Source organism: Grammomys surdaster, unplaced genomic scaffold, assembly GCF_004785775.1.
Source record: "Grammomys surdaster isolate TR1022 unplaced genomic scaffold, NIH_TR_1.0 311028, whole genome shotgun sequence".
Classification (NCBI taxonomy): domain Eukaryota; kingdom Metazoa; phylum Chordata; class Mammalia; order Rodentia; family Muridae; genus Grammomys; species Grammomys surdaster.
Genome location: NW_021626165.1, coordinates 32,439 through 47,385, shown reverse-complemented (window position 1 = coordinate 47,385; position 14,947 = coordinate 32,439). Strand labels below are relative to the sequence as shown.

At 40.3% G+C, this 14,947-nt stretch overlaps 1 protein-coding gene across 1 annotated transcript in view; it reads right to left on the bottom strand.

Annotated features, from left to right (window-relative positions):
• Positions 1-3,624: 3,624 nt before the first annotated feature.
• Positions 3,625-14,947, bottom strand: part of LOC114616232 (lethal(3)malignant brain tumor-like protein 3) — a gene marked incomplete at its 5' end in the record, with an annotated part of 43,079 nt that continues 31,756 nt past the window's right edge. The window contains 4 exons of the mRNA XM_028761743.1: positions 3,625-3,952; positions 7,403-7,465; positions 7,701-8,203; positions 10,171-10,250. Coding sequence (XP_028617576.1) covers positions 3,809-3,952; positions 7,403-7,465; positions 7,701-8,203; positions 10,171-10,250 — 790 coding nt within the window. The remainder of the gene's footprint in view (positions 3,953-7,402; positions 7,466-7,700; positions 8,204-10,170; positions 10,251-14,947) is intronic.

The window sequence follows — 14,947 nt, the reverse complement described above, 5'->3', positions numbered from 1 at the left end:
CATAAGGTAAAATTCTCCCAGTTAGGGTGTGACCCTGAACTTAACTCAGTGTGATGGCTTGAAAGCCCATGAGTTGGACAGCTGCCTCTTTAGTCTCTTTGGTTAGAACATTGGTTGGAAATATCTTGAACTTGACTACTTTAAAGAGATATAGTCCTCAATTTCCTTACCCCAGACAGCTTGCCTAGTCTGATGTGGTTTGGTTTCCTTCAATCAATATTGAATAAGAGAGCAGCTGTGATCTTGGGATATCCTCCTTGGTAAGCCATCTTGTAGGCACAGGGTCCACACACGTTTGTTTCAGGGTTCCTTCCACATAGACTGAGCCCATGCTCAATGGTCACATTGAAAATTTGTTCATTCATGAATGGTGAGACAGTACTTCTTGGGTAACAGGACCCAGCCACTCTGTTTTCTGAGGGCTTCCATGAGAAAAAAACTGTAAAATAATTTAGGCATACCTTGATATTATCATCAAAATATCTTGTTATTACATAATTCTGAAAGATGGGGATGGAGTCGGGATAGGGGGGAGTCGTTCTGGGTATTGTAGAGATTTCAATGTGTTAATACTTGTGACACAGTCAGATAAGCCTGGGTTATTTCATCAAATGGGCTTTTTAAAATGCTTAAATTTTTATTTTTTTTCTTTTTACTAAAATAAAGTAACCCCCTACACATTTTGTATTACTCAAATTACCCCCTCCAATCCCTTGTTGAAAAACTCCATAATCTGCCTTAAATTTGGATTTACCAGTTCCTGAAGTACTTTCTTATAGGGTCTACAGTCTCTGTGGGAAACTGAGTGTCCCCATTGTCATTCAGCTGTGCAGCATGACAAGGTAGGGTTGTGGAACTAGCTGAGCTCTCAACCCACAAAGAACAAATGGTAGAGTCATGACTACCTGGAGGTACATCCCTCGGAGCAAGGGTTTGGTATTACCACTTGGGAAACACTCTGCTTTGCTTGACATGCATAGACTGTCATTTTTGGGATGAGACCACTGAATGTAGAGGATGCCGTCAATGGTAAATGGGAGCCTTCAGATAGGCTTCATTTGCCTTGCACGGAATAGCATGCAGTCACTGGTCAGTCCCTGTGCATTCCACACACATCCCTCCCCTTTGTCTCCTCTTAAGCCTGCTTCTATTACTCCAGGAGTCACTTATCATCAGCCCTTCCTGTTTGCTCCTTTAACACCGAGACCACATCCCGCTGATGGGACAGTGAAGATCACCTGCTTGAGGTACAATCCCACGCCACCCCGAATGGCCAATGCTTCCCTTTTCTTCCAGAAGAGCATACTGCTTAGAAGTGAAATCTTAGACTTAAAACTCTCCTTCATTACAGCATTCACTTTAAACTAGAAAGAAAACCATTCTCAATGAAGACGAGAGAACTACATGAGCTAAAAATGTGATTTCCGAGGGTTCTTTTTATAAAATGCTTATCCTTAAATGTATCAACTAAGTACACTACAAAAACATTCAAACTTAGAGACATTAGATTGCTATATTGCCCCCTGCCACACACACCTTTTCTTTGTGTTTTGTGTACTTGTTCACCTGTGTATATATATGTGCATACAGGTCCATTTCTGGTATCACTGTGTCTTCCTGTATGACTACTCTCTCCACCAACTCCCTTACAAAAAAACTAACAAACCACCAAGTATGAGTGTGTGCCTGCATGGATGTCTGTGCACTATGCATGTGCCTAATGTATGCGGAGGCCAGAAGAGGGGATTGGATCCCCTTGAACTGGAGCTACTGGTGGCTGTGAGCTGCCATATAGGTGCTGAAAACTGAGCAAGTACTTCTAACCAGTGAGCTATTTCTCTAGCCTCACTACCTATTTTGAGGCATAACTTCTCACTAAACTTGAAGCCCATAAACCTCACTGGGGTAAGAGGTACACCTGGTTCTTCCATGGGTGCTAGAGATATATACTCAGGGCCTCATGCTATTGTGACAGGCAGTTTAACAACTGAGGCATCCCAGTCCCACAGTATCTGTAATGTTGTTGTTCATTTGTTGTAGTTCTAATACTAAAATACAACCAAGCCTTATAAAACTTTTGTTAGATATGATATTGTTCCTGTTTTTAATCTCTTGTATTTAATAACCTCCTTAAAAATCATACGTATATAAAAAGAATCTGCAATTAAGACTTTTATTTCATTCATATCACATGTAACAAGTGCAAGTTAATGTACAAATACTGACCACAACAAAGGGGAGTGGGGAGAGTAACAAAAAGCTTATTTAGCAGATTCATGCAGAGAAATGAAGAGGACATTGCAGATGTCACGGACCCTGTTTACCTTGAATCATGACAAATGCAAAGGACTCCTACTATGGCACATCAAAGGAAGTCCTACATCAGAAAACATTAAAGAGTTCGAGAAAGAGAACGAGGTGGGACTCTCCCCAGAGTTCCGACCGCATGCTACTAATCCTTCTATTTTTAAATCAGTCCTTGAGTAAACATCTAATTGTGGAATTAGAAAGTACGTCCAAAGACTGACAAAATATTTTACCTTCCCCTCAGAAGTACACGCTTACAAAAGAAACACTGCCAGCTATGAGTTTATAAATAACCACGGGCTCTCATTTAAAGTGCATCCAGATGCTTAGAAATCAAGGCAAAAGATTTTATAGTGAAAGGAATCTTTCTTCATTGGAGGTTCCTGAATAACGGCTTTGGGAACCACTTTCTCAACCTGTGGGAGAGCGTGGAAAATTCTATGTCTGCGGGTGTGACAGTCACACCAGGTCTGTGCAGTCAGATCCTTGCTCTGCTCCTCAGCTCTGAGGAAATCTTCTGGGTCTGTAGGACCCGTGGGATGTATGGGAGCTCTTGAAGTGTTAGTGTTTCCAGACAAGTGAGTCCTCTTCAGTAAAGCACCAGCTAAGTCCATGTCATTTACAGAGATGCACACAATAACTTCACAAATTAAATTCCTCATCAACATCCCTTGGGATACGTACGTAACTGCACAATCCTCTGATGCCAACTGCTGGAAACACATGGGCACCACGATGTACAAAATTGATTCTGTCCAGATACTGTCCTTCAAATCTAAGTAGGTTTATATAGTTTATTCTTCAATTCCATTCTTTTATATACATTTTTTTTTTTGGTAATAATAACAGTAAAGATGCTGGTGAAAAGTCCTTTGTTTAACAATTCATGATGCATGCAAAAGGAAAAACATGGATTTGGAGAAAGGTCGTATTTACAATTCTTCAGTCCCAACAGGATGATACACAGTTAGGCAATATTGTGACTCACAACGTTACACTTGGCTAATGCCGTGATTCCAAATATGGCACAGGGTGAACATGACTGACAGTAGTCCCAGGCTAAACCCAGCCAGGTTCAAAGGATTTGGTTTAGGTTGAAATTCAGTTATATAAAAAGGTTTCTGCAAGTATTGAAAAAAAGAAGGCGTACATGAAAGAGACTCTGACAATGTTTACAAAATGCCAAAAGTTCTGATTTTGCCCCCCATCCATAAATAATGAAGCCTCCCTTCCCCACCCTCCTCCCACATCCAAAAAATTTACAAAGGTAAGTTTAGCTCATTGAGCAGAACCAAAAGGTGACTGTTGTTGGACAGTTGCTGGTAAGAAGCTCAGGCATTTCCTAAGAATGCGTATGCAGCTGGAGGGACAGATGGAGCCCTGGGGTGCTGCTCCTGTGAGTTCTGAAGACTTCTCACTCGGGAGCTGGAGCTGTCCTTGTGCTTTGAAAGAACATAATGAGCTATAAAGCAGAAGCTGATGGTACCAGAATTCACCGTCTTCACAGTTCATTGTGGGAATTCTTCTCCGCAGCTTTGAACATTAGAATAGAATTGAAAATTTTGAGAGCCGGGCCCAGCTTAATGCTCATAATTTTAACAATGTCTGTTTGAGTCATGAGTAAAAATGCTTCTCCATCAATTTGCTGAAATAAAGGGGGGAAAAAACAGAGGAATGTGGATTAACCAGATGGAGTATTGTGGGAATATTCAAAGCTTTATGCTGTATTATCAGATGAATTCTAGACAGCAATACTAACATGGCATACACAGCAGCTCATGAACACATCATTCCTGATCTATGGGTCTTATCTAAAGTCACACATCCAGCATAGTAAAACTCAACTGTCTCAAATCGCAGTCCACAGAAGGGAACGTGGCCATACTTTCTTATAACTTAAAATTGTGTGTGTGTGTGTGCACGTGCGTGTGGCCAATGTTCAATTTTGCATGTCTGCCTCTATAGCTCTCTACCTTATTCTTTGAGACAGTGTCTCTTAGTGAACCTGGAGCTTGCCATTCCAGCTCAGACCTCTAGACAGAGAATCCCCGGGATCCCCCAGCCTGTTGCTTGGTGCTGGTTTTACAGTCACACACTACCACACCTGGTTTTCTATGGAAGTGGTGGGGCCCCAAAGGTCTTAATGTTCATGTTGCAAATACTTCATGTACCAAGTCATTTTCCCATCCCCACAAACCTTGTGTTCTCCTCAATTAGATACTGAGTCAAATATATAGTTAGCTTTTCTGTTTGCTTGTTTATTTAAGTTACAGAAGGTAACAATGCTTTTGGAGGCAAATAATTTGGGCAAAGTACCAGGTACACAAATGTAGCCTTTCACCATGAAGGAAAACAATGAGAAAGACAGGCATGGCCATAATTAGCCTCCACAGACAGAAGAGCAACAACCAAGAGTGTGGTTGGAGGAACGTGAGGCCAGTGTTAAACTCTAATGGTTATTGGGCAAATGCTTTTCATCCTGGGCCCGCTAAGATGAAAAGTTTCATTACAGAATAGGACACTTTGAAGCTCAAAGCCACAACGTGATGAAAATGAAATTTGGTTTAGTGGGGTGACAAACAAAACAGGTATTGTTTTTAAAATGACTTTCTGCCTTTAGGGAATTGCAAGGTCTTACAACACATTAATTTCTCCTTCAATTTCCCTATTTTGCACTAAGAAATACATGCTTTGTTTTCTGCCTCAGAGTAACTAGAAGCTTTAACCATCATGAGTGGTTAAAGGTAGCTAAACTGTGTCTGCTTCAAATTCTTTTTGCTGTTTTGGCTTTGTTTTGTTTGTTTTTGTGACAAGGTTTCTCTATAATATTGGCTGTCCTGGGACTCGTTATGTAGACTAGCTTAGTCTTAAATTCACAGAGATCCACTTGCTTCTGCCTCTGGAGTGCTGGGATTAAAAGTATGTACTACCATGCTAGGCTGAAAATTCTTACAAGATTTTTATTTTTATTTCATTTTATGTGTATTGGTGTTTTGCCTGATAATGTATGTCTGTGAACCACAGGTGTGCAGAGGCGTTGAGGACAACAGAGGGTGTCTGAGCCCCTGGGACTGGCATTATAGACAGTTGTGCACCTTCCTGTGGGTGCTGGGAATCTACCCTGGGTCCTCTGGGTGAGCAGTGCTATTCACCACTAAGGAATCTTTCCAGCCTCTCTTTTGCAAATTCTTATCTTGAATTCCTAAACCAAACTTGCTCAGAATTGGAGCTTATTTGGAAATAGCGTCATTGCAATTATAAGTAGTAACTGGCTACGTTAAGGTCACATAGGTGAGCTGAGCTCTGGTGCCAGGAGGTAAATCTGAACACAGAGACAGACACATAGGAAAAAAGAAAGAGAACTATCTATACATTGTAGAAGAGGCTAGACTAGAACTTAGAAGGCTGGTTTCTAGTCTTGCTTCTAGAATTGTGAGACAATACATTTCTACTATTTACGACACTGGGCTATGCTTTGCCATGGCAGCCTCAGTAAGCTACTACAATCCTGAATTCCCAAGAACTAATTAATTAACTAATTACTAGCTTATATAAGTTAAGTAGCTGGGCTTTCTTGTTGTTGATGGATTTTTTTTTTTTACCTTCCTCATTCCACTAAATATAGAAGAAAGAAAAGGGTTGTTGAAGTGGCTCACTGGAAAAGCTTGGCAACATGAGTTTTCTTTTCTGGGACTCACATGGAAAATAGAACTGACTGTTTCATGTGGTTCTCTGACATTTACCTACGTTCTTTTTTTTTTTTTAAGATTTATTTATTCATTTAATGTATGAGTACACAGTAACTGTTTTCAGACACACCAATAAAGGGCATCAGATCCCATTATAGATGGTTGTGAGCCACCATGTGGTTGCTGAGAATTGAACTCAGGACCTCTGGAAGAGCAGTCAGTGCTTTTAACCTCCGAGCCATCTCTCCAACCCCAGCTACATTCTTTTATCGAGAAAACAAATTACAACAAACACTGGAGATGATATGAAGCAAGAGGAACCGGTACCCACGGCTGGCAACAGTGAAGACTGGTGTTACCATACTGAAAACCACTGTGGAAGTTTCTCATGACAGAGCTAAAAATATAATCACCAGAAGACCCAGCTACATAAAAGGAAGGACTCTACATCCTATCAGAGATACTTGCAAATCTATGTTCATTGCTGCTAATGTCTAAATGTCCATTAACAGTGTAATGGGAAATTAAAATGCTGGACATATATACAATGAACTCTTATTTGGCCACAGCGAAAGATAAAATTATAAAATTTTAAGGAAAACTGATTGGCCCTGGAAATTACCCTATTAAGTCAGAAAACTGAATACTGCATGTTCTCACATACACAATCCTAACTTATGATTTGAAGAAGTATCAAGGAAGGAGAACGGGAAGGATCATAGACTCTCTGTGACATGGAGGCCAAACAGGGTCAGAATGGGACAGCCGGGGTGGGGATGAGCAGAGGAATGGGGGAAACCCTGTGTAGGGAGGCATCAGCCAATATTATCCATGAAAAGGCCAAAAGGAAATCTGTTACTTTGTACACTAATTTGAAATAAGTAGATACTTGTTAAACAGATAATCTGGGAGGTAGACAGTGATAAATTCCTGCTCTTACACATATTACTGAGATACAGGTAAGAGCTAAGATACTCCTGGCTATAGCACTACTCTTTATTCCGAGCATTTGAGGGAGTTAAGTGTTGATATTGTTAAGATGATAGATAATATCTGAAATGGAAGAAATGAGAAAAATTCACTTTATCGAAACACTGTTACTTTCTTCCTTTGATTTATTTCAGTGATACAAACTATTTAAGAACATGCTGTTAAGTTCTGTGGGGAGTTTTATAATGAGTCTAGGGCTACTGTGTGTGATCCTGAAATGTTTCCCCTTTCCTTTGAAGCTGCTGTAGACAGTTTAATTCAAGTGGTTAATGCTGTTGTACTGCAGCTACACACTAAGTGTCTATGTTGAGGGAACTCATCTTCTCCTGACTGTTAATTTAGCACATTTCCCCACTGATGGATCTCCCTGCTTTGATCCCATCAAGAAGCATATTACAATATAGAGGGAGACTTACTTCATCCTTAAACACCTTTCCGTGTTCTTCACACCCAGGTAAGCTCTGAATGAATTCTGACACCTGTCAAAAATAACATCAAAATTCCAAGTTTTTTTAAAAAAGGAAGTTGGGATCCAAGTATTTTTGAACACAAATATCTTCAAAATAAAATCTCTCTTATAGGGGAAATAAAATCCTGAAAGATTAAACACTACCCACAGTCGAAGCCTTTATCACACTCATAATGCCAGTATCTTTGCAGATGGTCCTGCAGACAAAATATGGTAACAAAATTAAATAGCAAAAGCAAACATACCTCGTCTGTGCTCCACTTGGAAACTCTACTGGCTGGAATTCCAGCGACAGTTGGAAGAAGCTTGCTCTGCTGCTCCCAGCGCAAGGGCAGACATGGAATTGGGGGCTTAAAGGAGAGAAATACAGCTGACCGCCGCTGAGCCTGCTGCTGGGTCTGCTGAGCCTGATGAACCTGCTGAGGCTGCTGGGCCTGTGAGGCCTGCTGGGCCTGCTGAGGCTGCTGGGCCTGTGGGGTCTGCTGGGCTTGCTGGGCCTGCTGGGCTTGCTGAGCCTGCTGGGCTTGCTGTGCCTGCTGAGCCTGTGGAGTCTGCTGGGCCTGCTGGGTCTGCTGAGTCTGCTGAGCTGGTGGAGCCTGTGGAGGCTGTGGAGGCTGTGGAGCCTGTGTTGCCTGTGAAGCCTGTGGAGCCTTCGCTGCCTGCTGAGGTGGCTGAGCATGCTGCACTTGCTGCACTTGCTGAGGTGGCTGAGTCTGCTGTACACTAGGGGTAGGCTCTTCCCGAACAACTGGTAAACAGGGGAAAAAAAAGAAAAAAAGAAAATCTGTGTCTGAAAGGCAGTTGAACAGCCCCAAGTGTCATGCATTCCACAACTGTTTAATTTTTTTAACAGTTAACAGAGAAAATAGATAACCCACAGCCTGACAGAAAATATGTACATTATACAAAGAACAACAACAACAAATAATAAAAACAGCAAACAGAAAACAAACCCCAGGCAACAGGAAAACAAAAATCCAGCTAATAGATGTACAAAGGAAATGAGCAGACAATTCACAAAGAAAGAAATAAAACAGCCAATGAACATGAAAAATGCTCAACCTCACAAGGCATCAGAAAGATGCAGATCGAAAATGAATTCAGATTTCATCTCACTCTACAAAGACTGCCAGTCATTAAGGAAAACAAAACAAAACAAAATAAAACAAAATTCAGGTACAATGTGGACAAAAAGAAGCTCTTAGACCCTGTGGTCAGAATCAGGCTAATCCTATGGATTCAGTATGGAGCTTTCTTAAAGATGTCCCCACACTGGGTATGACCCACAGGACACCAGGTGGACGAATTAGAGACACTTGCACTTTGGTGTTTACTGCAACACAATTCCCAAGAGCTAACTTAAGGTACCTACTTAGGTGTCCTGCAACAAAGGAGGGGTTAAAAAAATGTGGTGTGTATGCATGATGGAAATTTAAAGGAAAATGACATTTGTTATTTACAAGAGGAAGGATGCCCCAGTCACAAATGCTAAACTACTTTTTCCAGGCTTTACTGAATCAAGATTTTGGGTTATCTTACTTTTGCTGTATCTCTATTATAAATCAAACTTAGACCACCACATTTATTTTTCTTCTTTTTAAATTACTTAAGGCAAAAACCAAACATAGGCCACCACATTAATTTTTATTCCTTTTAAATTATTTTGCTTAGCAATTAAGGGGTGGGGCTGGATGCAGCTCTGTAGCAGAGTGTTTGCTCAGAAAGTGCAAGAACCCAGGTTTGACCTCCAATACTTAAGAAAAAAGTGGGAGAGGGAAGGTAGATAACCTAAAAACTTAATCCCAGATATCCCCAAGAGTTTAGAAAGCACCTGAAATAAATATACACACAAGGGTAGCTTACACAAATGGCAAGGCTTTGCTCTACATTAGAGCAACAGGATACAGATTGCTCTATAATTTGTCTTCTGATTGCTTGCCATATGTAAGTCTTATACAAATGTGTGTCCTATTCCACCTTACACTTGTTTCGATCTGCTAACACTGGAATCTCACTCTGTCAGTACAGTTCCATCTATTTCCAAATGGGGAGTAATATGCCTTATAGTTCATTTCTAGGGCTCTGCATTCTTCATAGGAAAACCAACAGACATTCTGTCAGGTAACAAACACAAAGCTCCACCATTCATGGTAGCTTCTGGAGTCTTTGAAGATGATACTGTACACAGATACCACTCTGATTCTGCTAGCACAGTGCTACTTGAACACTTGTTCAAGGGATTTCTTTTCATTCTGTGCTTTTACATCAACACAATATTCTGTTTAGATTTCAAAACACACTTGAAGCAAGTGTAGCCAGCAGTAGTAGACAAGCTGTGCGGCAAGAACCAAAGAGAACCTCTTTGCAGACCTTACAGCTAATGTTAGACCAGTGTGTGATGGAAACCGTGAACACAGGCTACAGCTAAATCTGTGTCATTGCAAGTTCCTCAGTGTCTGGATCCTGAGCACGACCCTTCCCTTGTTTTCCATGAGGGGAAAAACAAACCAAGTTTATCTCCAGTAAAATGTGATTGTTGTTTTCCAGTCGTTTCTATTTACTTTTACTTTTTCTGTGGTGTGGGAGAGTCAGACCCATTGTCCTATGGATTCGAGCTACTTCTCTGCCATGAAACTATGCCACTGGGCTACAGTGCAATTTATGGTTCTTGAATATTTATGGCAATAACCAACAACATGGTAATGTAATGGCTACCTTTGGCTTCGGCTGATTTCTTTACTTCATTTTCTTTTTTCTTTTCAGAATCTTCTTTGCCGTTTTTGGCATGCTGTTCCCTGAGAAAAATAGCTATGTCAGTATTTCATGACAGAAGAATTTTAAAGCATTTCAGAACAGCAACTGTTTTTCTTAATGTAAAGACTAATGAATGGTACCACTAAATAATGAAGAATTAAATTCCACCATAAAGCAACTGACACCAACAGCAGACAAGGAACCCACTTCCTTCATAGTCACTTAGGAAGGTTGTTAATGGTGAGAAATCTATGAAAATGAACTACTGGGGGAAGACATGGTGACTAAATATTTCAACCACAGCATGAAATACATCTTCAGGAGGAATAACACTTGTACTCTTTGGTAAGATTCAGAAAACCAAAAAAATGTCTCGAGTCTGTATCGTGTATCAATTAAATCACTCTACATTCCCCAGCCTTGAGATCTGGGGTTGAAGCTGAGACTGGCACACTGGCATGTATGTATCCCAATGCTGGGAAGCTCTTCATGGTCAGGTCAATTCCACAGAAGTGAATTCACCTTTTTCTGAGCAGGAGTGAATGAACTCTTAAATCAACAGGCCTTGAATACTCTAAGATAGAAAAAACTTATTAAAAAGTTTAATTTGAAACTTTAACCCTGAAGTTAAGGACAAAATTTGGTTCATTTTTAAGAAGCTAGGTATGCAGTACATACACTTATAAAAAATAAAAACTTGGGGGATTTAAAATTGTTCAGCCTAATGTATTCCATTCTGAAGGTCACAATACAGCACAGTCTACAGCGTAGTCTTGAGGTATCTGGCTGCACAATGTAGAACCTTACTTCTAAGGGTCAACAACAAGGCAAATACAATTAAACAGATTAGTCTAACACAAAAGGATAGCTTTATTGCAAAGGCACATCTTCTGCATTTGAAACTCTGATGTAGTAACACACAAAACTATCAGAGGAAGCACTCGATAAATGTTCACTGCATTTTACAAAGATTATTTTTCTAGAGTACACATGAAATCTCATTTGAACCTGAGCTCCTGGCTTAGTTTCTACTAAAACATCTTGTAACAGCTGAACACTCGAACCTATTGAAAATGAGGAGGAATCAGTTTTTATGCAATGCAAATATTTTCCCAAGACATTCCGAGAACTCCAAATGAAAACTTTGAGGAATCCACATTCCTTCAGAACATCTTGAACCTGTTTAATCTAGTACTGTGCCAATTCACCAGCTAGAGGTTCTTACTGCACAGGAGAGAACTGACAGCTGACAAAGGTCCTGAGGTATTGACAGAAAAACCTTCTTTTCTCCATAGAAACAGGAGAGCAGGCAACCATGATTACAGACACCTGTAATCCTAGCTACTTATAAGGCCAGTACAGGAAATTTACATTGTTGAGTGTGTTCAAAGCTAGCCTGGGCCCTGCTTAGTGAGAGCCCCCCTCAAAAAAAATGATGACAACAAAAACCCAAAACCAAACCAAACCCCCAAAGGGATGTGAGTACAGCTCAGCCAGGTGCTTGACTGACAAGTGTCACAATCTCTGGTACCACAAAAATAAGCAAAAACAATAAAATAAAGCACTCACAAAACTAGGCACAATGAAGTCATACTTTCTAATTACAACATGTCAAAGTCAACTTGCTACATGCTAAATTGACTCAAATTTCTATCTTGTTTGTACTAAGCCAGAAATAATTTTTTGTGTCTACAAAATCTATCCAAATATTGTGACTAGTGAAAAAGAGTAACTAACTTGGTGTCTATATCAAAATTATTAGAAAAAAAATCACACAGTATTGTGAAATAATTTAAAATTAGAGTCAAATAAATGCAAAACTTCTAGCTCTTATAGGAGCTAGGAAGTTAGATTTAAAAATCTGACTGATTTTTTAAAAAAAATGTTTTCTTTTAAAAAGTGAGACAAAAATTAAAAGTTAAGCCCTGAACTTTTCTGAGTTTGTGTGATTACATAACCAGAAATATCTACTGACAATCAAAGTACCTTCTTGTGGTTTTAATAAAGCATAATTACTCTTCAAAGTAAATTGTTTTAAAGTGAGAACACTTTTAATCCTGGGGCTCAGGAGACAGAGGCAGTCGATCTCTGAGGCCAGCCTGGTCTACAAAGTGAGTTCCAGGACAACCAGGGCTAAACAGAGAAACCATGTCTTGAAACACTAATAACAAACAATCAAACAAACAAACAAACAAACAAAAACACAGAAAGACTACTTAAATATAAGAAGAACTTTTTTGTAGATTATGTTCAAATACAATGCCAATTATTTATGTCTTAAAATGCAACAATAGCATCTTTCTAAAAAAGAGCAAAGGTAGAAAAGAAAAACAATATTTTCGAGCCAAAAAGTTCCTTTATACCCAAATCTGCCAAACTGTACTCCAAAAGAAAAGCAAAATGAATATTACTCATTGTTCTTTATGAAACATGATCAGTCTTTCAATTCCCAAGCATAACTCATGACTGATCATTAAGTTAGAATCATAGAGACCTTAGAAGTAACTGTGTGACAGTCCTTCCTGTGTTCCACATGCTGATTCCTTAGCTGAAGTGGGAGGTGGAAGGAGTCACGGACAGTCTGCTAAAGCATATAGAGTGAAGCAGATGGACAAACAGAACTGTCAAGGTCACTGAGGTCAACAGAACTCAATGGTAAACGCATCCAGACATGAGGGAGAGGTTGGCCAGCATTCTTACGAACACACTACAAGCCAATGGCTGAGTGCTGACAGGTTGGATGGTGTCCGAAGCACTCCCGGGGCTAGGTCTGGTATTTTATACACTGAAATGTGAAGATATCATGTCTACATTTACAGGGGCAAGGACAGAACTAGGTTTCCCTGACACCAAGGATCTATAATTAGAACCAAACTCTTTAATGCTTACACATGAGCTTCTCAAAAATAAAATGCACACCCCGTTCCAGGATGGTAAAGAGTATGTTTCATGCCATGTGCTTATTCTCAACCTGTCCTTCCTTGAGAAAGCTGGGAATGAAGACTCTGCCTGCACGGTCCTAATTATCTTACATTTTATTTTATTTTTTTCTTAATTGGGAAACCATTATTCCTCTCCTCTAAGAGGTGAGAAATCCCTCTATCCCAATTTCTGGTACTCTGGAAAGTTTCTTCCTATAAACAGAGATGAAATCATTGTTGTAGAATTCCAGATTTCTTGGCAGAAAGCTCTTCCTGCCCGCTCCTGAGGCACATAGTGGGCAGATGAAGGGAGAACAGAATGCCCAGCACACTACCTCAGAGGCAAGTGGACACTCATGAACTGGCCAAGGCAGACTGTGGAAAGGAGAGAGGACTCGTGTAATGGTAGTCCAGGGACAGGCGAATATGATCATACTACAATTTGAAAATTCAGGGAAAATATTATGATATTTTTTGTAGCCAAGAACAAGATATGCTCTTGACAGATTAGAAAAAAATAGTAACAGAGCTATTGTATTACAATGTTGCTTAGCTTCTTGACCCAGTCTCCCTAGTGTTTATTCTCACGTGTGCCAACAGTCTGATTAAGGTAAGAAGCACATGCCGTGGTTATAAGTGTGTCCTTGGCGGGAAGTGGACCTTGTTCTGATTTCAGCTCTATGAACTAGTTTTGCATGGACATTAGCAGCAAGTTACTTAACTTCCCAAATTGTCAGTTGCATCATTGACAGAATAGGGATAATCCGATACTAATGTGGCATTTAAGACTGAATAAAATGTATGTAGAAAGTGCTTAGCATGGGGCCATACACACAGGTGGTGCCTGGCCCATGACTACTTTCTCTACCTACTGTTCCCTTCTCCATTAAGATAAGATTGCTGGTAAGGTAAGCTGCTTGCTTACACAGCAGACCTTAATGTACTGGTTTCCACAGCCAGGCAGCTAGACAGCTTGGGTTATAAGCCAGGTCTTGACTAGCTGTGTGAACTAAAACCAAGACAGGATGGAGTGGTTGTGGTGGCAGAAGTCTTTAGTCGGGAGGCAGAGGCAGGGGTATCTGAGTTCAAGGCCAGCCTTGCTTATATAGTGAGCCCAGGTTAGCATCAGCTTACAAACTAACAATAAAGGCGAAGGCTATGAAGGTAACCCAATATCTTCAGCACCTCAGACAAATTAGCCCGAACAGTACCCTTGAGTGGGCAATTTCTCTTGGACGTTAGAATTTTCAAGAAGTGGTTCATTATAAGATTTCTTTAGCTTAAACTGAGTACAGCCTCAGCCAAAGCTTCCTCAAAAGAACTTGCTCAGCTTTAATAATTGGGACAGGAGCAGATTTGCCCAAGTCAGACACCACTTTCCCTATAATTATGTGGCCCAGTTTAGATGTCTTACTAGCTTCCTGGAATCACACCTGTGGTAAATATCAGGGAAACGAACCTGGGAAGCCCAAGTGCCCAGGAAAGCGGGTGGCAGCTGAAGGCACGCAGTTCACTTGTCCAGAGTACTGATTGTTTTTTTACTTACAAACAATTCCTGACCAGTTATGTCTAAGCCAGCCCCAGTCTACTGAGAGTGGCATTGAAAGATATTAAACAGTAACGGAGATTTAGTGGAGATTAAGGGAATTGTTACTTTTAGCCACTTCTCTAAATCCAGAACAGGAAGAGACAGGATGTGAGATGTAGGTACAAACATGTCTGGGTTAGTCACCTACAAAAAAACCTGTTATTTATCTCTTCGTATGACCCACTAGCACTTTCTAAAAGTTTCTGGGTTAAAAATCGTTCATAGATAA